At 39.9% G+C, this 23,323-nt stretch overlaps 2 protein-coding genes across 2 annotated transcripts in view; both read right to left on the bottom strand.

Moving 5' to 3' along the window:
- The window catches only part of LOC145783914 (uncharacterized), a 43,178-nt gene extending 41,647 nt beyond the window's left edge, over positions 1–1,531 (bottom strand). The window contains exon 1 of the mRNA XM_082595676.1: positions 1,405–1,531. Within this exon, the coding sequence (XP_082451802.1) occupies positions 1,405–1,530 (126 nt within the window). The 5' untranslated portion in view covers position 1,531. The remainder of the gene's footprint in view (positions 1–1,404) is intronic.
- Positions 1,532–5,295: 3,764 nt separating this feature from the next.
- The window catches only part of LOC145783913 (uncharacterized), a 28,240-nt gene continuing 10,212 nt past the window's right edge, over positions 5,296–23,323 (bottom strand). Inside the window, exons 2-3 of the mRNA XM_082595674.1 lie at positions 5,619–5,872; positions 5,296–5,532 (exon numbers count right to left, since the gene is read on the bottom strand). Coding sequence (XP_082451800.1) covers positions 5,296–5,532; positions 5,619–5,872 — 491 coding nt within the window. The remainder of the gene's footprint in view (positions 5,533–5,618; positions 5,873–23,323) is intronic.

The raw sequence follows: 23,323 nt of genomic DNA, 5'->3' as shown, positions 1-23,323 counted from the left end.
TTGGATTTGACAAAGCAGAGCTATGTTAAATCTTAGAGTAAATATTGCCAGCAAAGGGTGCAAAAAAAGATTAACTTTAAAATCTATTTTTTGCCACATGATTTAGATACATAGACTACATTATGCTGGGTTAAAAATGCTATTGAAATTGTGGCTGACCATGACCATCTTGCACTTAATCAGAGCTCTTTCCGAGCAATGAAGCGTGTATTCTAACATCAAGTGCAATGGGTACCCAGATGTTAGCTACATTGAGATGATCGGTTCCACGTTATACTGTATATGACTCCAGGCATTTAACATTTGTGGTGCCTAAGGAATACATCTCGTTGTAGGAATGAAACGACTGCGACAAAATCATTCATGCATGACTGTTCATATCAATTTTTTAATAACCTTTTTCTGTTGCTCTGAGACACTTTTTAATATATTTTTTGAACTCCTTATCCCCAAAAACCCCTTGACAGCAACTTTCACCATTTTTCTAGTATCATTTGGCAATAAATTAACAAAAATCAGTCATGCGTGACTGCGTAATCTGGGTACTTAAACGATCATAACTCGGGTACCGATTGTTCAATTTTAATAATTTTTTTTTTAAATCTTCAGCAGAAGAAATGCTTTCAGATCATCTAGATATCAGCATACTAGGTTAAAAGTAAAGGGGTTTTAAAGGGGAGTTTTGTAATTTTTATGAAAAGTTGTTGCTAAGCAACAGCGAATAACTTCCCAGACGTTGATCGAAAAAAAATTTTATGCATATTTTTGAAATCAGCATTGAAAAACCATGCAGAAAAGTCACAATATAGATGAAAACAAAAGAAAGTCCGGGGATTGAGGAGGTCTACTGTGGAAAGAGAAATACAAAAATGTTTCTCTGAATCAATTTTGGGCCAACGTCGAAGCAATGCAACCCAATCTATTTGAACTCTGTTTGCAGGCAACAAGAGCCCTTTTGCCCTTTCCGACAACGTATCTTTATGAAGCTGCTTTCTCAGCACTAGCTATCATTGAAACCAAGTACTGCAACCAATTACAACCAGAAGACGACATCAGATGTGCCTTAACGACCATCAACCCCAATTTCCATGAACTGGTGAAGCAAGTTCATGAGTCTGCAAAAGTTTGGGCTATTGCAAAAATAGTCAGTGAATTGAAAAGGTTGAGAAACACTAAGGTATTAATCACTTAGAGTTTCTATCAATCCTTGCAGGCATCCAACCCGCTGAGCTTTGGCAAAAGGAAGCTGTTAATCACTACAATTTATCCCTGAAATATCTTTATACAAAATGAAATGGCTGGATGGTTTATCCATAAAAATACCGGTAATCATTTGATGGCATTACCTTAAAATTATTTCCACGAAAAACAACAGGTGATCCAAGTTATATTCTCAAAACTTACCACATGTAAAAGTTGTGTGATATCATCAAGAGTTTTAACTTGTTTGGGATTTTTTCTTAAGTGTTCCATCAAAACTCTTTCATCATTCTCTGTCTGGTTGTCGAGATCAATGTCATCCAATGCCATGATGTTGTTGTGTCATATGCGTCAAAATACCCTAATAAATCAAAGCCTATTTAATCAAAAATGTTTCATAAACCTGGAAAAGCAATTTGTATTAAAACAAATAGCGTTGCCATAGAAGGAATTCTGCCCTAACTTCTAACTTGAGAAATTTTATTTTAGTCCTGGCCCCTGGGCAAAGATCAAAACCATGATCAAAACCCTAATGTTATTCCTATCTCTTACTTTTACCTTAACCCTTCCTAACTTTAATCCTAACTTTGGCAGCACCTGATTGTAGCCATGGCAACAAGTGTGTAAAAATAGCCACTTTGTAAAACAAAATAGGTTTTCATATAGGGCTATATCCAATCCATTGCAGATATGTGTTTGTGTTGTTCTCAGACCATAACAAAGCGGATAGTGTCAGCACTGGCTATAGAGGTGCAGCCTCGTACGTTGTTAGGTACCGTATCTAAATAAAGAACTTACGTTGAACAAGTAATGGGGCCCAGTATGGTATGGTTCTTTTACAACCCAGTGAGATGTTGTGGTAAAACAAGTGATGCTTGTTTTTTAGTTCTTTTACATTGTTACTTATTGGTTCCTTCTGTCCGCAATGTGTCATTTTAAGCCAGGTTTAATTCTAGAAATCTGCCTTTAGTGTTGACCAAAGTTAGTAGGCTAGGCTACGTTATCACAGCACAAAGACAAGGAAGGCCATGACATTGCTTAGGGTTACAAAAACTTGAAAATATATACAATATATATCATTAGAATTTTTTTCAATATGTACACCGTACGTCACATAACAAAAATACCCAGAGCTGGTATACAAGTCCCACCTCCCCCCCCCCCCCCCTGGTAACTCATGACAAAGAGGAATTGACCAAAACATGTGGATTGAAGTGTATGAACAGTATGTAAAAAAGCAAAGGTAAAGTAGTTTCACCCTATATGTTTGGTGGAGTCCTGTCTTTGTCATGAGTTACCGGGGGGGGGGGGGGGGGGGGGACTTGTATACCAGCTCCAAATATTCTATTTTGCTTCAATGCAAAGTTTGTTTATATTCCTTTGGTTTACTTTTATGTGTAGTTGCCCGTTACAGAATAATATTTTGATCTGTTTAAAAAAAAAATTGCAAGATAATCATATACCGTACGGTAGGGTGCATCAAGCCCCCCTCATGAAAAAATTCCCTCATGGCAGTATATTAAAGTTGTGCTACCTCTGGAAAAAATCAATTGTGTAAAATATTACCAAATTTGGATGAACTCTACCAGGTCCACATCGAGCCTGAAAAAACGAGAAATAGGGTCATTTCACATGAAAACAGGCAATATAAAGATATCTCGAATATGATACCTCTCAGATTTGGTGAAAAGTTGTCATAATATGCCTTAGACTATCAAATGAAAGAATCCCAAGTTTTAGATCAATATCTGAAAGGGTTTATCCATGGCGGTCATTTAAATTTCGAGAACCACCCTCGTTTTTGACTTGTGGGGGTAGCGTATAGCAAATTTTGCTATTTTTAGTGCATCACAACTTCTATTGCAAAACGTAATTTGGAAAACTAATAATGCTATGCTAGGTCATTATAAACTATAGGCTACTACACAATTCCACAATAAAAAACAGCATTTCTGGATGCATGGGTAGGCCTATTAGGTGGGTCACTAAAATCCTAATATTTTGCCCCGTAAAGGTGTTTTTTTCAATTTTTGAATGCTTCTGACATCCAAACCAATCAGAATATTTTTATAAAACATGATTATTTGTAATACTGTACTTGGAAACTTTGTTTCTGTCAAATCAAGTTTGAGGGTTGTGGTGCCATTAACAGAGATCTTTTGAGAATCTGAAAACCCTATCAGGCAGAATTGGCCCTGTTTAGAGCTCTAAATAACCATGTGGGCATTTTATAGTCATATGGTCGTCCAACTGCTTGTTGTAGAGTTACACAAAACTAAAGTATTTTATTCACTGCTGGACGATCATGGACATTTTCATCCTTGTCACCCAACATTACAAAGAACACATCTATATGATGAGCAAGATATGCATTTCTTTGAAGATCCTTAGCCTATTAGAAACCTCCCGAACATTATTTCTTGAAAACCACATCGCTCGTTCAACAATATTAAAAAGTTTGTTGATCCATCAATAGACCTAATCTTTTTTGATTTGAAACCAGCTGGAAAACAAACTTTATTGCATATTCTGCTAACGTAAGCAATTCAAAGCAAATGATGGGCTTTCTTGTGACGTATAAAAACAAAGTAGCCCAAGGCTAGGTTGGTGGTTGGTTTTGAATCTTTATCCTCGAACTAACAAAGCCCTGATAGGTTATGCCTGGTAGTTTCACATACTTGTAGAGGCTTTTGACGCAGAACCGGTTACCGAGATTGACAAAGTGAAGTTTCCGATTATTGAAGTGTTGTTGACGAGAAATAATTCCGGTGCCGGTGCCGCTGAATGGAGAGCAGTTATTAGAATGTGTTGCTCAAGCGCACACCTCGAAAGTCAAACCAGCACCGCTTGATCTTGAAGCTTCTTTGTTCACGAAGTTACGCGCTAACCAACTGAGCTATCGGGGCGGATTAAACCATTTACAGTGGTTGACGCTTGGGTGCCAAATAGGCTAATCTGTTTTTATACGTCACAAGAAAGCCCATCATTTGCTTTGAGTTGCCTACACTACTCACTAGCACAATATGGAATAAAGTTTGTTTTCCAGCTGGTTTCAAATCAAACAAGATTAGGTCTATTGATGATTCAGCGAAGTTTTTAATATTGTTGAACGAGTGAAGTGGTTTTCAAGAAATAATGTTCGGGAGGTTGCTATTAAGTTAAGGATCTTCAAAGAAATGCATATCTTGCTCATCATGTAGATGTGCTCCTTGTAATGTTGGGTGACAAGGATGAAAGTGTCCATGATCGTCCAGCAGTGAATAAAATACTTTAATCTTGTGTAACTCTACAACAAGCAGTTGGACGCCCATATGACTAGAAAATGCCCACATGGTTATTTAGAGCTCTAAAAAGGGCCATTTCTGCCTGATAGGGTTTTCAGATCCTCAAAAGATCTCTGATAATGGCACCACAACCCTCAAACTTGATTTGACAGAAACAAAGTTTCCAAGTACGGTATTACAAATAATCATGTTTTATAAAAATATTCTGATTGGTTTGGATGTCAGATTGTCAGAAGCATTCAAAAATTGAAAAAAACACCTTTACGGGGCAAAATATTAGGATTTTAGTGACCCACCTAATAGGCCTACCCATGCATTCAGAAATGTTGTTTTTTATTGTTGAATTGTATAGTAGCCTATAGTCTATAATGACCAAGCATAGCATTATTAGTTTTCCAAATTACGTTTTGCAATAGAAGTTATGGTGCACTGAAAACAGCAAAATTTGCTATACGCTACCCCCACAAGTCAAAAGCGAGGGTGGTTCTCGAAATTTAAATGACCGCCATGGATAAACCCTTTGAGATATTGATCTAAAACTTGGGATTCTTTCATTTGATAGTCTAAGGCATATTATGACAACTTTTCACCAAATCCGAGAGGTATCATATTCGAGATATCTTTATATTGCCTGTTTTCATGTGAAATGACCCTATTTCTCGTTTTTTCAAGCTCGATGTGGACCTGGTAGAGTTCATCCAAATTTGGTAATATTTTACACAATTGATTTTTTCTAGAGGTAGCACAACTTTAATATACTGCCATGAGAAAATTTTTTCATGAGGGGGGCTTGATGCACCCTAACATAGGCCTACATCACATTTAGCCTATATGGCTTTTCACCAGTGTGAATTCGCAAATGATCTTTCAGGTGACCGACCAATGAAAATGATTTCTTACACTCGTCACATTTATATGGCTTTTTAGCAGTGTGAATTTGCATATGACTTTTCAGGTGACTGACCTGCACAAACGATTTCTCACAAACATTACATGTATACGGCTTTTCACCAGTGTGAATTCGCATATGAATTTTCAGGTTACCGACCTGTGCAAACGATTTCTTACACACGAGTCACATTTATATGGCTTTTCACCAGTGTGAATTTGCAAATGAAGTTTCAGGTGACTGACTTGTGCAAACGATTTCTCACACACGTCACATTTATATGGCCTTTCACCACTGTGAATTCGCATATGACCTTTCAGGTGACTGACCTGTGCAAACAATTTCTTACATACCTCACATTTATATGGTTTTTCACCAGTGTGAACTCGCATATGACCTTTCAGGTTAATACTGACCCGTGTAAACGATTTCTCACACTGGTCACATTTATATGACTTTTCACCAGTGTGTATTTGGATATGACGTTTCAGGTGACTGACTTGTGCAAACGATTTCTCACACAAGTCACATTTATATGGCTTTTCACCAGTGTGAATCATCTTATGCCGATTTAAACTACTAATTTGTGGAAATGATTTTTCACATAAATCACACTTGCATGGCTTTTCACCAGTGTGAGTTCTCTCATGAATTTTCAATTTCACCACTTGTTCTTGGTTGCTAATTCCATATGATTCACAATCTTCAAGCACTTCAAGCTTTACTAGAATTGCTTCACTTCGATTCATGTTAAAATGTGAAATGGTGAAAAAAAATCAGTTAACTTACAATGTATGAAAAATATTGCAGGATAAACAGCCTATAACCTGAAACATAGGAAAAAAACTGTGAAAAAGTCAAGATTGGTGAACAGTATGAATGGTCGAATACTTATCTCCAAAAATATCTCAAGTTAAATTCTATATCCATAAAATCACAAATAATGCGCACAAAAGTGAAATCTTGAAAAGTAATATTACATTACACAAACTTTTAACGAAAGCACAGTCTTTTATTTCCATGTTGCACAAACTAATATAAAGCATAATTGAACTACTGTATATATAGCTGATGGGGTTCAAATAATTAACTTAAGAAAAGATTTTACACACATCACAGACGAAAGCTTTTTCACAAGAATGAAACCTCAACTTAAAACAATGTAGAAATGATTTACAAAAAGAGAGTTTAATATTCGAAATCGCGATACACAATAATATAACCGAAACTTGATATGATTTGGACTCGTACATCTTTCTTGAACATATAATTATCAGGCAGTGCATCTTATGGATCCGTAATTTGGCCTCTCTCTAGCACCAGCTTGCTGGGCGTGCAGTTCTTCTCTTGCGTATCATGCCTTTTTTATTATTTTTGCATATTTATCTATAGTCTACATTTAAAGATCTATGATTAAAATGAATGTCAGGAAATACATGAATTCAAAAAGGGCCTAATTCCACTTTTTTCAAATTGCACTTTTTGTATTTCTGATTCCTTTCAGTGTCTTCTAAATCAGTACTTCCCAACCTTTATCAGTTCGCGACCCACTTTTGACGCAAGTTTTATTGCGTGACCCACAATGAGATATGACATCTTTATTATTTGAATCTTACTTACCGTACTGGCGTACGTCAGGGCCGTTGACAGGATTTCTCTTCACGGTACCAATTTATTTTTGGGCCCCTTTCAACGACAATGTTATGAAAATAAAGTTGTGTACCGTACAAACTTTTATTGATGTCATTTAAGCATAGTCATTTAACAAATCTTGCTAAATCTTAAAATTTCATGGACAGCAAAACTTACTATCTCTATCTAGCGGTTGCTTTTTTGAACTTTTATTTGTCACATGGCGCTAGAGTATTACTTCCCAATTCCATGGATGTTTTACTGGTTATACTAGGCTCACTAGAAGAGAATTTACAGCAAAGTTAATGCAGACAGTCAGAAAGCTTTCATTTCGATTTGGAAAAGGTGTTTGTGCCTAAGTCAAACATTTGCTGGTTACTGCAGTCTGAAAGTGGTTTTGGTCTAATTTTTAGTGCAGAAATAGGGATAACAATTTTCTTACTTGTGCCATTTCAGTTTTTAAGTTTGCACAAATACATTATCCCGTTTATTTTGAAATTCGTGTTTCGGGTAATATTTGTGGTTAGGGAAATCACCATAGCCTACTTGACTAAATTCTTATTTTTCTGTTTGGTGGCTGAATAAGTGGCTATTTACCACCTGAAGGCGAATTCTACTGTATGCTGATAAGGAATAGCATGTCTTCTTCACTGCTATTTTTTCATTACGGGTAATTCCATGTCAGATCATCCAGAAAATTTTGTAAAGTTTGCTATGATCATTAATTTTCGTGATTTTTTGTAGTTTTGTAGAGATTCACACACTGATGTTAGAGATGTTTTTGTTTTTTAAATTGGACCACATTTGACGAAGTTATGAGCGTTTGAAACATGGTCTATTTTGTGATCGCTCAACCGTGAAATTTCATAAATAGTCAACTTTATACCCTGCATAGTCAACTTTAAACCCTGGTATCTCAGATTTGGTTTAACAAAAATCATTTATTTTTGGCAGTTTTATACTTTGACCTGTACTTGACAAGTTAGTATAGTCAAAAAAATATTGAACAACATTAAATCACTTAACCGGAACAAAACATAATGAATGTCGTTGAAAATTACTGAAGCGGAACGGTGTGGTTTTTTGCTAATATCACTTTGCTGCCAACTCCGATTTTGGCAAATGAGGTGTCATATGAAAGATTTTGGTGAGAGGAATCTGAATCCAAAAGATCTTCTTGTTTATTAATGTTTATCTTACAATTATGGCATCTGGAAAAAACATACAGTAAAAAGTAAAAATTGTACTAAAATTATCATTTTTACAATTAAAATTAACATTGTATAAAAAAACACAGTTAATATTATGATGTTACTATTAAATGTAGTAAAATGCAAATCTAAAGCTCAAGAAATTGGTTAGTAGTCTTAACCTTACTCCAAGTTTTTTTTGGACCCAACCAAAGGCGGGGGAAGGGATTTTTTGCCCTCCCCTTAGGAAAAAGCTTAATATCTCGATTTCTACTTAACTTAAGGTCATGAAACTTTGTAGAATATTCTCTAGGATATTGTTTCCTTGGAAGAAACTTATCTAGAACCTTATTTCAATACAATAAAGAACATAGGCTTACACAATAAAATATATATATATATACATGATTTTTGTGCATTTTCAAGAGTAGGCTAGTGACTATTTTTGATGACGTCATTTGACCCCAAGTACAAAATTTAACCCCATTTGACCTCTAGTACAAACAATTTTGTTCACAAAAAGTTTCCCAAGTAAAAGTTGGGAAGCTACACGGAGAATCAAACAGAAATATCTACATAAAAGTGTCAAAAAATTGGTTTGTGCACTGGGGGGAGGGGCAAAAAGCCTCCCTGCGTGGACTAGAGCTTAAATAATGGTATTGTATTATATTATTGATATGCATAACAAAACTGACAAAGCACATGACACAATATATCGCCGCTTTAATTCAAGAATGACTTAAGTCCACTTTTCATGATTTTGACTTTTTTGCATTTTTTTGCTAATTGGACATAAGCCCATGTAATGAGCAATTTGCTAAGCTGTACCTGCCTTAAAACCAGAGATACTGTAGGCTTATGTCCACACATTTTTCCAAGTTTTAATAATTTATAGACTTATGTCCATGCATGGACATAAGATAAATTTTTTTATAAAACATTTGGACTTAAGATATTTTTGTGGACTTATATCCAAAAACTATCAGTGTAATTTTAGTTGTAAGTCCATTACCAATTACTGGCAACTAGTTAAGCTTGCATTGTATCAACATCATAATAACAATCACTTTGCCTTGCAACAAAACTACAGCAGTTGGCCTGCACTTCAACTGGCAGCATGGCAAATACGGTTTAATTGAACAGTCGTATGCACATTGTATCTATGCGTTCGGGGCTTTAAGTAACTTTCAGATTGTACACCTGTACGTAACATACAAACAGAAACCACACAGTCTTGCCATGATCTCTTAGGTAATAAATATTTTATACCAATACAGCATCAGAAAAGGTTGTTGGCTATACCTCCTAGCAGGGAAAACGTTCTTTCATGACAGTATGATACAGGAATGAATCAGTCATTTGTTTGTAACATCTTTAACATTTTTTGACAATCATTTCTACTTATAGCCTACCCCTACCTATGGTCATGGTATTTACAGCAGCCTATACCTGAATTATGTTGATGATTGCAAATATAATAATGTGTTGTTTTTAAATAGGTTGTAGTATTTTAGAGTATGGTAAGATGATAACTTAGGGCAGTGAAAATGGAAATAGCAGAAAGCTCAAAAGGTGCAGTTACGAGAAGTTGGATGTCAAGCACAGATAAAATAAAAGCGAATGATTGCATATTTGTTCAAGCTGATTTATTCAACAAAAGTGATGTAGGACCAAAGTATACAGATGGCTTATTGTACAAAGAAAAGTCTCTCCTCAAAGGAATTGTGTTGAGTGTATATAGTAACACACTGAGGGTAAAATTTCTGATAGATAATGATGTTACATCCATCAACAAAGAATACGCTATAACAGAACAAAGACTTGGTGATCAACAACAAAAATTTATTCTTCCAAAAACAAGCGATATTGATGATGATTTAGATATGGATCCTGCTTTTGTGCCACCTTCAAAGCCCCATAATCATGCTGTTACTGATGTGAAAGTTATTGCCAATGTCAACACAGAAGAAGAGGAAGTGTTTCTTTGTGAAAGTGGACAACATTTATTTAAAGCTATGATAGATGAAAGAGATTGTGGTACAGTTCACGGCGTACAAGTTCAGTCCTTTGAAAGGCAATATTTTATTACAGAAGTGCTAAGTGATGCATATTTGTGGGAACGTTTTGATGAAGATGTACACTGCAAGGGAAGTGCAATACTTTGGAATGAAAGTGCTGTTTCAAAGGGTGATTTGAAGTATGGAGTTGAAGGAAGACCTCCGACTCCATTGGAGAAAAGAAAGCGCAAACGGAATGAAGCAGAGTGGAAGAAGAACGTTTTAAAAAAGAAGAGACAAGCAGGAGAGCAATACAGTTATAAATCAAAATGTGGTTAAGATTTCATGAAATCTGTTAGAGCAGTAAAGCAACCATGCTCTGGAATCTGTAAAAAGAAATGTGCAGAAAACATTACAGAAGAAGAAAGAAAGCTAATCCATGACGAATTTTGGGAATTATCTAATATAGGCATAAAATGCACATTTTTAAGTAAATTAATTAATGTGTCAAAAAAGAAGAAAGAAAGGAAGCGTAAGAACCCGAAAGGAAAGAGACGTAACCGACAGTTCACAAGAACCTACTCCTTGATTAAACCCAACAGCTCAGGCACAAGTACATCAGTACCAGTATGTCAAAGTTTCTTTCTTAATACACTTGATGTTTCAGAAAAGATGGTGAGAACAGTTATCCAGAAAACATCAAAGAGTGGAGCTATTGAAGGAGACTTGCGTGGTCAAACATCGGATCACAACAAGATAGAAGAAAGCAGAATCAACACTATAAAGCAGCATATTCTGATGTTCAAAACTGTTGAATCCCATTACATCAGAAAAGAATCAAATTGTGAATACTTGCCAGAACAGTTAAATATTGCAGAGATGCATAGAATGTATATTGAATGGTGCAGTGAACGTAAGTTTCAACCAGAAAACTATTCCATGTATTACCAAGTATTAACCCAACAATTCAATCTGAAATTTCACAAACCGAAGAAGGATCAATGTGATAGCTGTGTTGCTTTTGATAATACTCCAGAACATCTTGTTACCGATCAAATGAAGGCTGATCAACAAAAACACCTTGCTGAAAAGCAACTTGCAAGAGAGCATAAAGAAAAAATGAAGAAGGAAGCTTCTAACGATGCATCTGTTCTTACTGCAGGATTCGATTTTCAGAAAACATTGCTTTCACCTCATGGAAAAGCATCTTCATTTTATTACAGTTTAAGGTTGAAAAATTACAACTTTACTGTGACTAATTTGAACTGTATGCAAACTACTTGCTTTTTGTGGAACGAATGTCATGCAAGAAAAGGTTCTTGTGAAGTAGCATCATGTCTTCTAAGTTTTTTATCAAAAGCAAACACCAATGGTGCAAAGAAAATTCACTTGTTTTGTGATCGATGCTGTGGCCAAAACAGTAACCGTATGGTTTATATCATGCTGGCTATTGCTCTCGAGATTTATGGCTTTGATGAAATCACCTTGAACTTTTTGGTATCTGGGCATAGCCAAAACGAAAATGATACAGCCCATTCAATCATAGAACGTGCTGCAAGCAAAATGACCATTTACACTACTGCACAATGGGAAACTTTGATTATGACTGCCTTCAAAAAGCATCAACCAATTGTTGAATGTCTGCAACATAGTGATGTGATTGATTTCAAAAGCAAGGATTTCACTCAGTTTTCGAAAATGATGAAAGCCAATGTCAATGATGGCAATGGAGAAAGAATCTACTGGTCCAAAATTATGCAACTAAAATTCACCAAAGCAGAGCCAACAACATTTTTTATAAAATACAGCTACAGTGAAAGCACATTCAGAAAACTAGACTTAATTGTTCGAAAATCCAGAAAGACGAAGCTGAGCACTACCACTATGCCAAGGTTATATAAATCTTTTCCTGGCACTTCAATGGATAAGAACAGTCACCTTCACGCGGTCCCCCCTGTAAGTAGCATCATAAAAAATGCGAAACGAAGACTGTCAAAACCGAACCTCGACCCGGAACGTTCAGTACAGGACCCCACGAGAACCGCTCTTTTCAGAGCGCGGCAGTTCCACTGTCGACAAGTACCGTCGTCCCACCATCTTACAGCTGAACGCTGAGGGCATCACATCCAGCAAGATTGATGTGATCGAGCAGCTCGCTCATAAGGACCGAGCTCTTGTCATCCTCCTCCAGGAGACCCACTGCACTTCTGCAGACAAGCTAGTAATTCCACACTACTCACTAGCTGGGTTTACCCAAAGCAGGAAGCATGGCCTTGCCACGTTTGTCCATGAGAGCTTAAACTGGACGCTTGCAAACTCCTCCGCCAATGAGGAAATAGAATGGGTTTGTGTGATCATTGAAAATTACAACATCATCAATGTATACAAGCCACCCTCCTCACACCTGAACCCATCATCTATACCCGCATTCCCCTCACCCAGTATCTATGCTGGTGACTTTAACTGCCAGCACACCGACTGGGGTTACAAGTACATCAACAGCGACGGAGAATGCCTGGCTGCTTGGGCTGCAAACAACAACCTCGCCCTCCTTTACAATCCAAAAGATCCAGCCAGCTTCTGGTCCGGACGCTGGGGAACGGGCACAAACCCTGACCTGGCCTTTGCAAGCATGGACACAGACAGCTCTCTTCCTGACAGACGTGTGCTAGAGAAGTTCCCACGTTCCCAACACCGACCTTCGCTTATCACTGCCCCTAAGCTTGTCTCTCCCATCCCAAGTGCCCCAGTGAAGCGATGGAACTTCAGAAAGGCCAATTGGAATCGCTACAGCCTCATAACCAATCAAACCGCGGCGGAACTACCCTCACCTTCTACCGCCAATGTGGATGAGGCTTACCAAGACTTCTGCCGTGCTATCAAATCCGCAGCTAAACAAGCTATCCCTCGTGGCCGCCGAAAGAACTACACGCCGTGCTGGGATTCAGAGTGCGAAACTTTATACCGCTCTTATATTCGTGCCTCACCAGGTGCTGCCTCTATCTCAGCCGCAACAAGACTGCTTGATCGGCTGGACTCACGGAGGCTAGAGCGATGGAAAAACACCGTCAACACTATCGACTTTACACACTCTAGCCGAATAGCATGGAGTACTGTCAACAACCTTACGGGCCGTTCAGCACGCCCTTCCCGCCAATGCCCCGTTACTTCCAATAACATCGCATCAGAACTTGTGAAAAACGGGACGTACAAAATAGGCGACCGCAAGTTCTCCAAACTTGTAAAGAGGGAAACGTCTGATCTCTGGAAAATCCCAACACCAGATGAGGAAAGCATTTCTGGTGAATTTATGTCCGATGAGTTCACCGCTGCCCTACAATCAACTAAGACCCGTAAGGTAGGGTGTGACAGCCGCCCCATGATTTTTAAAACTTGGTTTCACAAAGCCTACCTTTTTTTTGGTGGTGAGGTTTTACCTGTATAAGATTCCTGTAAAGTTTCAAAAAAATTGGTCAAGGTTTAGAGGTGGCCCGTGGCCACTAAAGTTTTTGGGGGTGAGCGATGCATTTTTAGGGGCGTTTTTGCTATATCTCAGCTCGTAGACATGATAGAAGGTCATGCTATAGCTCAATCGATGCAGTATAGGCAAGTTTATATCAAACTTGTGAACAAATGTTCAGTCTAAAATGTTTAGTTTTTGAGTTATTTGAGAAAAACCTGTTTTTTGCATATTTATGAGAAAAATGTTCTTAGCACCTTTTCTTCTTGGGTTAAAACACATGGAAAATCAATGAAATGATGAATTCACATGTTTAGTTAATGTTAAACAAAATCACAAAATACATTTGAGAGCAAGGAACAGCGATGATAAAAATCACAATGTAAGAAATAGGGATGTGCCGATTACAGAATTTTTGCCGATGCCGATTCTTAAATATTTGCCGATTCCGATGCCGATTCCGATGCCGATTCTTTGGTTAAATGATTAAAGCTGCTTTTAGTTGGCGCTTTACAAGTGGTTGCGATTTTGTTACAAGTTGCTGCCTTTGAAGTGTCTAAAAGCGTTCACTTTGTCGCCTGCTCTAGACAGCGTGATTTTTTACGGTACCGTAGTTCTTTACTTCTTGCGCGCTACAAAGTGTTGATAGACAGGCGTTTTATTTGTCGCGGAAATCAGTCAAAAGAGAAAAATCGCCATCGCTCACAGAGTGCAAAATAAACGTAGCTTAACGCAGTGTGCAAAATATTATCTTGTGCGGTTTGCAGTATTTTTCTCGCAGAATTCAAGAAGGTGCCAGAAACAAGAAGAAAAAAAGACCAGAGTGTAAAAGAAAATGAACGCAGCGGTATTGAATACACAAAAATCTTTAAAAAAGTAACACACCAGCCTTGCATTCAAAGTGCATCAATAGGCGAAAAAAGAAAAACATCTTGTGAAGAAATTAGTATTGTTTTCGAATGCAGAGTTGCAGCCAATCTTGTTGCTTAGCAAACACGTGAAGATTACCGGGTAGCTGGTTTGATTACGTTTGCGCAATCACACGATTGTTTGTTGAACGCATTAAGCGTTATAGGCCTATATAATATACTTGGAGTTCACTTCTCTCTGCTTAGTAACTTAACATTAAGCAACTTTCAGTGACTACGAATTTTACAACGATTAAGCAATAATTTCAAAGAACATTTCCGCTTTTTAATATTCAAAATTAAAGACACGTAAATTAAAATGCAATAACATCAACTTTTCTCCAGTTGCTGCAGTAAGTCTGGTCCGTTGAGGCGTAAAAATGTTGCCACCTGTGCTAAAAGTTCGTTCGCTTTCGATCGACGATGGTGGTGACGAAAGCAATTTATTTGCAATTTTTAACAATGATGGATTTATGTAGCCAGTGCGGGGATGACGAAATAAATTAAGAATTCCCTTCCGTTACAGAACTTAAAGCAGGTGATTGATACAGGAGAAAATAATCGCACAAGAACATAATAAATTGACGTCTACAACGTTTAAAAACAATGACAACTTCTAACTGTACACGATGTCATTTCTCTTTTTGCTGCGCTAAAAATGTGTGCATTAAGGTATATTCTACAGATCAAAGAAAACTCCCTAATTTTGCCGAATGCCGACTAGAGCTGGGACAGCATTTGGCTGTAACATAGTCCGTTTCATGGGTTGAACAAACAATCGAGTGATTATTGCGCAAACGAGGTAATCTTTTTTCACGTGTTTACTAAGTGACAAGATTAATTCACTGCAATTCAGCGTCTGAAAAGATATAACTTGCAACTTCACACGTTGTTTTCCATTGACGCCCTTTGTTTTTTTCTAAAGCGTTTTGAATCTTTCAGACAGTTGCTCTCATTTTCTTAGCAGTTTATACTCCCTCGCTTTTTCTCTTCTTGCTTTTAGCGCCTCGCATACTGCAAGATAATAACTATTACGTAATAATCTATTTCTCCTGTAACTTCTAACCGTTGTGTAATCATTCAACTTTTATATTTTATCTGGTCTGATTTTCTCTTTGAACGTTTTTCGTCATTTCAAAGAAAGAAAATATTTTGATCTCGTGCCTACTAAACGAAAGTTTACAAAATGGCGTACAATCGTCATAATTTAGACTACCGCTCTCCGAATGCTAGTTGAGGCTGATGCGGTTGTTCAAAGAAGCCGTTCTTTGATCGTTATTTCCACGCGCTCGCGCTACTTTTGATTAGGAAACTTTGATAAAGAATCGGAAAGAATCGGCAATTTTTTTCCGATGCCGATTCCGATGCCGATTCTCCAAAAATTGCCGATACCTTCCGATTCCGATTAATCGGCACATCCTTAGTAAGAAACCAACACCGAGATGGATGTAAGTATTGTTTACGCTGATTGGGCATAGAATTTCTGCTGTTCTCAACTACTTGAAGAATATTTTGAAATGAAACTTCTGTCTTAGTCTATAAAGTCTTGGCACAGTTTGACACCCCTTTCTGCTGCATCATTAACAACACAAAGATTTGAAACCCGTTTCTTTGCTTCACAGTAGCTGCCGTTCTGGCACCAATCGACAACACCAACACTTAAAAAGGTTGTGTCAATCCTCAAGATTCGAAGAAGCTTTAAGAATCTTCTCCAACAAAGGAGCTCAAGTCATCTGTTGGTTTTGTAGCAACGGAAGGAAAGGAGGGTTTGCCAAAATCACTTGCTTCTCTTTTCAAAGAATGTCCAGGATCTTCGAAGCTTGTCAGCTTTTGAACAATTTTCTGCTTTGGCCCGTCAGACACACTGCTATCGAAAAGGGTAAGGGGGATAAGTTCTTCACTAAGATATCACATGTGCCCCTTTAGAGCTTTAAGAGCTGCTTTGGCCATACTGCTTTCGATTTATTCATACTCGTTGACGTTGATAAGTTCTAGGTGCGTTGCAAGGAGCAGAAGTTGACACAAAAGTGGTTAGCCACCATGGCACATAGGAATATACAACAAGCTGAACAAATTTTTTGATTTTCTTTAGCTGTTGCTTTGAACATATAAAACCTGCAGGAAGATCTCTAGTAATAACTTTAGTGAGAAGAACGATCTTGATGCAGTATAAAATCTTGGCCATCCATCTGGCGTGGTGACAAGCACCCGGATGTAGAAAACCTCCAAAGGTCTCAGCTCCCTCACCAAGATGCAAAAGCACTAGTTTGACTAGCTCCTCATAATCATCCATCACAAATCCCTGTGCTAGGGCTTCATAGCAGATCTTCACAATCATCCCCTTCTTGATCCTCATATCTGCTGGCCATCGCTCTGATGGTAAGATGGACTTTGGACTCGCCTAGTCAAGCCTGAAGACAACATCCAGTTTGGGACACTTCTATCAAAGCTCAAAATAAAAGACATCAGTGAAGTCCTCCAATTAGGCAGACTGAGATGGCTTGGTCTCGTTGAGCGCAGCTCAAGCTGGATCTCACAGGTCAGATGTGTTAACATCGCAGCACAGCTGGGTCAAGGCAGACCAAAACTTTTTTGGGAAGAACTTGTAAAACATGACCTTGTAGCCCTGAACATGAACTCTGTCAACCCAATAAATGAGGTGTGGAGGGGAAGACTTCGTTCTCGACAGACAGGCCACACCCTCGACATGAGGATTAATTCATGGCCTGTATAATCAAAATTGGTTGATGATGATGATCTTTAAACTGTGACATAGCATGTAATATAAATTAGCACTTACCACCATAAAAATTGCCTTAACAGTAAACACAATGTTAGTGTTCAGTTTCTATGCTTCTAACAAAACAAAACATGAGGTAAATTAGGTTTAAACTTTGAAGAGTTACATCTTCTGTACTTCTCCAGGTGTTCCTAAGAAGAAAAAAAAGTGAAAATGATAAAATATTCAATTCACAAGTAACAATTTTTCACAAAATTTGTGCAAAAAACGGGTTTTTCTCAAATAACTCAAAAACTAAACATTTTAGGCAAATAGTTTCTTCACAAGTCTAATACAAATTTGCTTATTCTGCATCGATTGAGCTATAGAACGACCTTCTATCATGTCTAGGAACCGAGATATAGCAAAAGCACCCCTAAAAATACATCGCGCACCCCCCAAAAACTTTAGTGGCCACGGGCCACCTCTAAACCTTGACCAATTTTTTTAAAACTTTACAGGAATCTTATACAGGTAAAACCTCACCACCAAAAAAAGGTAGGCAAATTCTAAAAAGGTTGGGGCGGCTGTCACACCCTACCGTAAGGCCCCTGGTCCCGATAACATCTGCCCCGAACTTGTACTCCATGCTGGCACCGCCATGAAGTCTTGGCTGCGCAAATTTCTGTCCTCCTGCTTATGCCAACTCAAAGTCCCCAAAATTTGGAGACGAGCCAAAGTAGTCGCGATCCCTAAGCCTCATAAGCCACAAGAGGATCCGAAGAGCTATCGACCTATATCTCTTCTCTGTATCCCTTTTAAAATCTTCGAACGTCTTATCTACACTAGAGTCGAACCAATTATAGACCCACTCTTGCCCCGGGAACAAGCTGGTTTTCGACGTGGAAGATCTACTGTAGACCAAGTCACTCTCATGACTCAAGACATCGAAGACTGCTTTGAGGCAAAGAAGAAGGCTGGTGCTGTGTTCCTTGACCTCACAGCCGCATACGACACCGTATGGCACCAAGGCCTCACCTGCAAACTCCTCCGCCTGCTCCCGGACAGGCACATGGTCCGCATGATCATGGAGCTCGTTTACAACAGAAGCTTTACCCTCACCACCGGAAGTGGTAAACCAAGCAGGTTACGACACCTTAAAAATGGCGTCCCTCAGGGATCTGTCCTGGCCCCCCTTCTGTTTAACATCTACATCCACGACTTGCCAATCACGGTATCCGCAAAATACGCCTACGCCGATGATTTGGCCATTTTACACTTGTCGAATCAATGGGATACATTGGAAGAGACTCTAAACCAGGACATGTCGACACTTTCGGCATACCTCCAGAGATGGAGACTGAAGCTCAGCGAAACCAAAACAGTGACGACAGCCTTCCACTTAAACAACCGGGAAGCGAAGCGTGAGCTCAAGATCAACACCGATGGAAAAACCCTGCCCTTCTGCCCAAACCCTAAATATCTAGGGGTAGTCCTGGACAGGTCGCTCACTTACCGTCAACATTTGGAGTCACTACGCAAAAAGATCTCAACACGCACAGCTTTGCTAAGGCGTCTGGCCGGCTCAGGCTGGGGAGCCGGAGTCGATACCCTGCGCATTGCCACCATCGCGCTAGTTCACGCTCCAGCAGAATACTGTGCACCTGTCTGGAGTCGCAGTGCCCACTGCCATCAAATTGACACTGCCATAAATGACGCCTTGCGTATCGTGACAGGATGCCTGCGACCTACACCATCGGAAAATCTCCCTGTCCTTGCAGGCATCCAACCAGCTGAGCTTCGTCGCGAAGAAGCTATCCTGTCTCTTTCTCGTCGCGCTACGAACCCCAACCACTTGCTCTACTCAAGTCTCTATGAGTCTGTGAACGAGAAACCTCAGCGACTGAAATCGAGACACCCATTTGTACGTGCCGCACAACTCCTGATGAAAACTGCTGAAGACCAATCCATCAGTGCGGCTACCTGGGCGGACCACCAATGGAGCTCGGAGTGGAAGAAGAACTCTTCAAGACTCCAAAGTTTCATCTCCGACACCGGCAACCACCCAACCGGAATGCATTTGCCAAGGAAGGCCTGGGTGTGGCTCAACCGCCTGCGTACTGGCGTCGGACTATTCCGCTCGAACATGCACAAATGGGGGATGGCTCCATCCGCGATTTGTGAGTGTGGCAAGGAGGAACAAACCGTAGACCACACCATTTGTAATTGCGCCATCTACCATGCGCCAAATGGTGTGCGTGGTCTGCGTGAACTGGATGACAAATCAATTGAATGGCTGCTCGACACCTGCCCAAACATCTAGACCGCGTCGCCGCCACTGCCCAAGGGTGGTAAAAGGCAGAGCCCCTCGACCCTTGGAGTGGCGAAGAAGGTTCAAACGAAGAAGAAGAAGAATGGATAAGAAGAATGATTTGAAAAAACTCTGCCTCAAAGGCTTAATTCCAATTCAACATCACGACTTCTTTCGAAATCTTCCGGTCACTCCCAACAAAGACAGTATTGAAGTATAATTTTATAAACTAGGCTCAGAAATAAGTGATAGCGCTTCTTTGCAGACACTTTTGATTTAAAGACTTTATGCATATTGATGATTAAAGAAGTTATACATAAAGTTATGCATATTGATAACGCATCATTCTGTTACGTCCAGTGAACTTGTCATTGTCATTATGCAGTATGGTGGTATATATAAGTTGTGCCAGTTCTTCTTCTTCGTCGTATGAGATGTTCTTCGGGACTATTATGTTTGGGCATGATGTCATCAGCCACTCGACAGTCTCATCATCCAGGGTCTTCAGTCCAAGCGTTCCATGTGGTGGTTGATGGATTGGGCAGTCATGGACGACATGATCTACTGTCTGGTCTGTGGCGCCACACTCGCATCCCGGTGAGGGAGCCAGGCCCCATCTGCACATGTCTGAACGAAAGCGACCGACGCCGGTTCGTAGGCGGTTAAGCCGGACCCACGCAAGTCTTGCGAGGGACATTCCCGGAGGGTGGGGATCGACGTCGGGTAGGAAATCATGGAGTCGGGAGGTGTTGTTTTGCCACTCCATGTTCCATGTGTAGTTCGTCCAGTGTGCCGCACTTATTCCAAGGTCTTCAACGTTGTTCAGAAGCTGTTGTGCGGCGGGCACAAATGGGCGTCTTGATTTCAGTCGCTGCTGTACTCCAGGTAGGCGCTGGAGTGTACTGTGGAGGAGGTGGTCGGGGTCCAGTGCGCGACGAGCAAGGGAAATCATGCCTCCTTTACGGCGAAGCTCAGCAGGTTGGATGCCTGCAAGGATGGGAAGGCAGTCCGTTGGAGTGGGACGCAGGCATCCAGTCACAGTGCGTAGGGCGTCATTGATGGCGGTGTCAATGTGGCGGGTGTGAGAGCTGCGGCACCATACTGGTGCGCAGTACTCAGCGGTAGAATGGACGAGAGCCAAGGTAGCTGTGCGAAGTGTTTTCGCATCAGCTCCCCAGCCGGAACCCACCAGCCGCCTCAAAAGTGCAACGCGCGCCGATAGTTTTTTGCGCAGTGACTCCAGGTGTCGTCGGTACGTGAGTGACCTGTCCAGGGTTACGCCGAGGTAGGTGGGTTCGGCGCAGTAGGGGAGGTGTTCGTCATCGGTGGTAATGTTGATCTCACGTTTTGCTTCCTTGTTGTTTAGATGGAAGGCCGCCGACACTGTCTTTGCCTTGCTGAGCTGTAGCTTCCATTTCTGGAGATATGTTGATATAGTTGACATGTCCTGGCTTAGGTTCCTCTCCATTGACTGCCAGTCTCCGGCTGGATGCAGGAGAGCCAGATCGTCTGCGTAAGCATACTTCCTGGAGATGGTGTCAGGCAGGTCATAGATGTAAGTGTTAAAGAGGAGGGGAGCCAGGACAGAACCCTGTGGGACGCCGTTCCTGAGTCGACGTAGTCTACTTCGTCGGCCACTACCGGTGGAAAGGGTAAAGCTGCGGTTTTGCACAAGTTCCATAATCATATGGACCATGTGCCTGTCAGGAAGGAGACGAAGTAGTTTGCAGGTAAGGCCGCTGTGCCATACAGTGTCGTAGGCAGCCGTGAGATCGACAAACACGGCGCCAGCCTTCTTTTTTGCCGAGAAGCTGTCCTCGATGTCTTGAGTCATCAGAGTGACCTGGTCTACAGTTGATCTACCGTGGCGAAAGCCGGCTTGTTCCCGAGGGAGCTGAGGATCTATTATCGGTTCGACACGGGCGTAGATAAGTCTTTCGAGTATCTTGAAGGGGATACAGAGCAGAGAGATGGGACGGTAGCTCTTCGGATCCCCTGGGGGCTTCTTCGGCTTTGGGACTGCAACCACTAGGGCTCTTCTCCAGATTCTTGGGATGTGCAGGTGACGCAAGCAGCAGGAAAGGAAGTCTTTTAACCAGGACCTCATAGAGGGGGCAGCTTGGAGTATTAGTTCCGGGCATAGGTGGTCAAGGCCCGGGGATTTGCCTGGCTTTAGGTGCTGGAGGGCGGAGGCAAATTCTTCTGGGGTAAACTCACCAGAGATGTTGCCCTCGACAGGTGTTGGGACCTTCCAGAGGTCCGTCATTTCCTTGAGGACGGACTTGTCTGATTCACGGTCTCTCGTTCTGTGCACTCCATTTTTTACAAGTTGTGAGGCGATGGCATTTGCTGAAATGGGGCATTGGCGACGAGAGGCACGTGATCTGCCAGTGAGGTTGTTGTGCCAGTTAATAAGTGAAGTGAATAAAAGCGCATTGAATTTTGCAAATATGAAAAAATTGAGGAAATTTAATAAGGAGATTGTGCTGGTGAATTGTAACGAGTTGGCAATAGTGGTAATTAATGAAGTGCAGGGGATTTAATAAACAAATTAAGTGCAGTAGCTACTATGTGCAATAGTTGAGTTAACAGTGGTAGTTGTTTAAGTACGGTACATTAAATTCAATTACAGTGACTACAGGTTGAATTGCACTAACTGTAGTCTGTATGAAATGGCAACATGTTAATTGAACAGAGAAAGATAATTCAGCACAACTAGTCAACTACACAGCAGTTTTACTCTCTTTTGGGAAAATGTTGCAAATTCACAGTTAGTGTGAGAGTTTGCTAAGAAGAAGAGTTTTTTGGAAGAGTTTGTGTCAGTGTGATTGAATAATTAAATTTGTGATAAAGAAATTTTGAACATGAAAGTTTGAGTTAAAATGACGTTATTTTGCTGTATGCTATGATACTTTACCTCTAAAAGTGATTCATCAAATGAAAATGAATGATGCTGCACTGGAATTAAACAATTCATTTGTGTTTTTCAGCATGTAGGTATCAACCTTAAGGATAAATAAGACTTATGTCCATTTACATAAAAATGAATCAAAAATATTTCAGAGCAAGAAAGACTTAAGTCCAACAACATACAAAAAAAAATTGATGGCACCACCTAGTGGCAAATTCTTCGTTGATTTTTGTGGACCAACATATTGCCTATCACTGGTAAATAGTAAGTCTCTGTGTGCACATCCATGTCAAAGAAATTTGTTCAGTTGTACAGGCAAATGCAGTTATTTGCAATTATCTCAAAACGCTAAAAATGGACTTAAGTCAGTTTTGAATTCAAGCGGCGATATAGCCCAAAAATGAAAATAAGAACAGTAGTACGCCATAAAAAAAATAAAACATTGAAATGATATTGAATCAGGCCAGACACAGGTAGGCTACTCATTTATACTTCTGTATTAAATTCAAGCCAACTCCTTCTTATGTTTTCCATTGATCTTTCACTTGCATGATACTGGCCTCGTGAAGTTGATAATATTGGTGCGTCAATTACATTCAAAATGTGAGCAAAGGGAACCCATGCTCTGTCAGCAGATTGAGGCCAGTGGAATGAGCGAGATGGGCCATTGAGTACCATAAAATTAACAAATGCATCCTCCTGATTCTCTTCCATATCTTCAACCATTCTAATATACCATTTATCATCGTATGTTGCTGCAATATATTTTCCAATTGTTACTTTGATTTTTGTTGTTGCTTTTTCTGATATAGTGTAATCAAT

Source organism: Aplidium turbinatum, chromosome 15, assembly GCF_918807975.1.
Source record: "Aplidium turbinatum chromosome 15, kaAplTurb1.1, whole genome shotgun sequence".
NCBI lineage: Eukaryota > Metazoa > Chordata > Ascidiacea > Aplousobranchia > Polyclinidae > Aplidium > Aplidium turbinatum.
The sequence above is the reverse complement of the archived record's forward strand: the minus strand, read 5'-3'. Positions and strand labels throughout refer to the sequence as shown.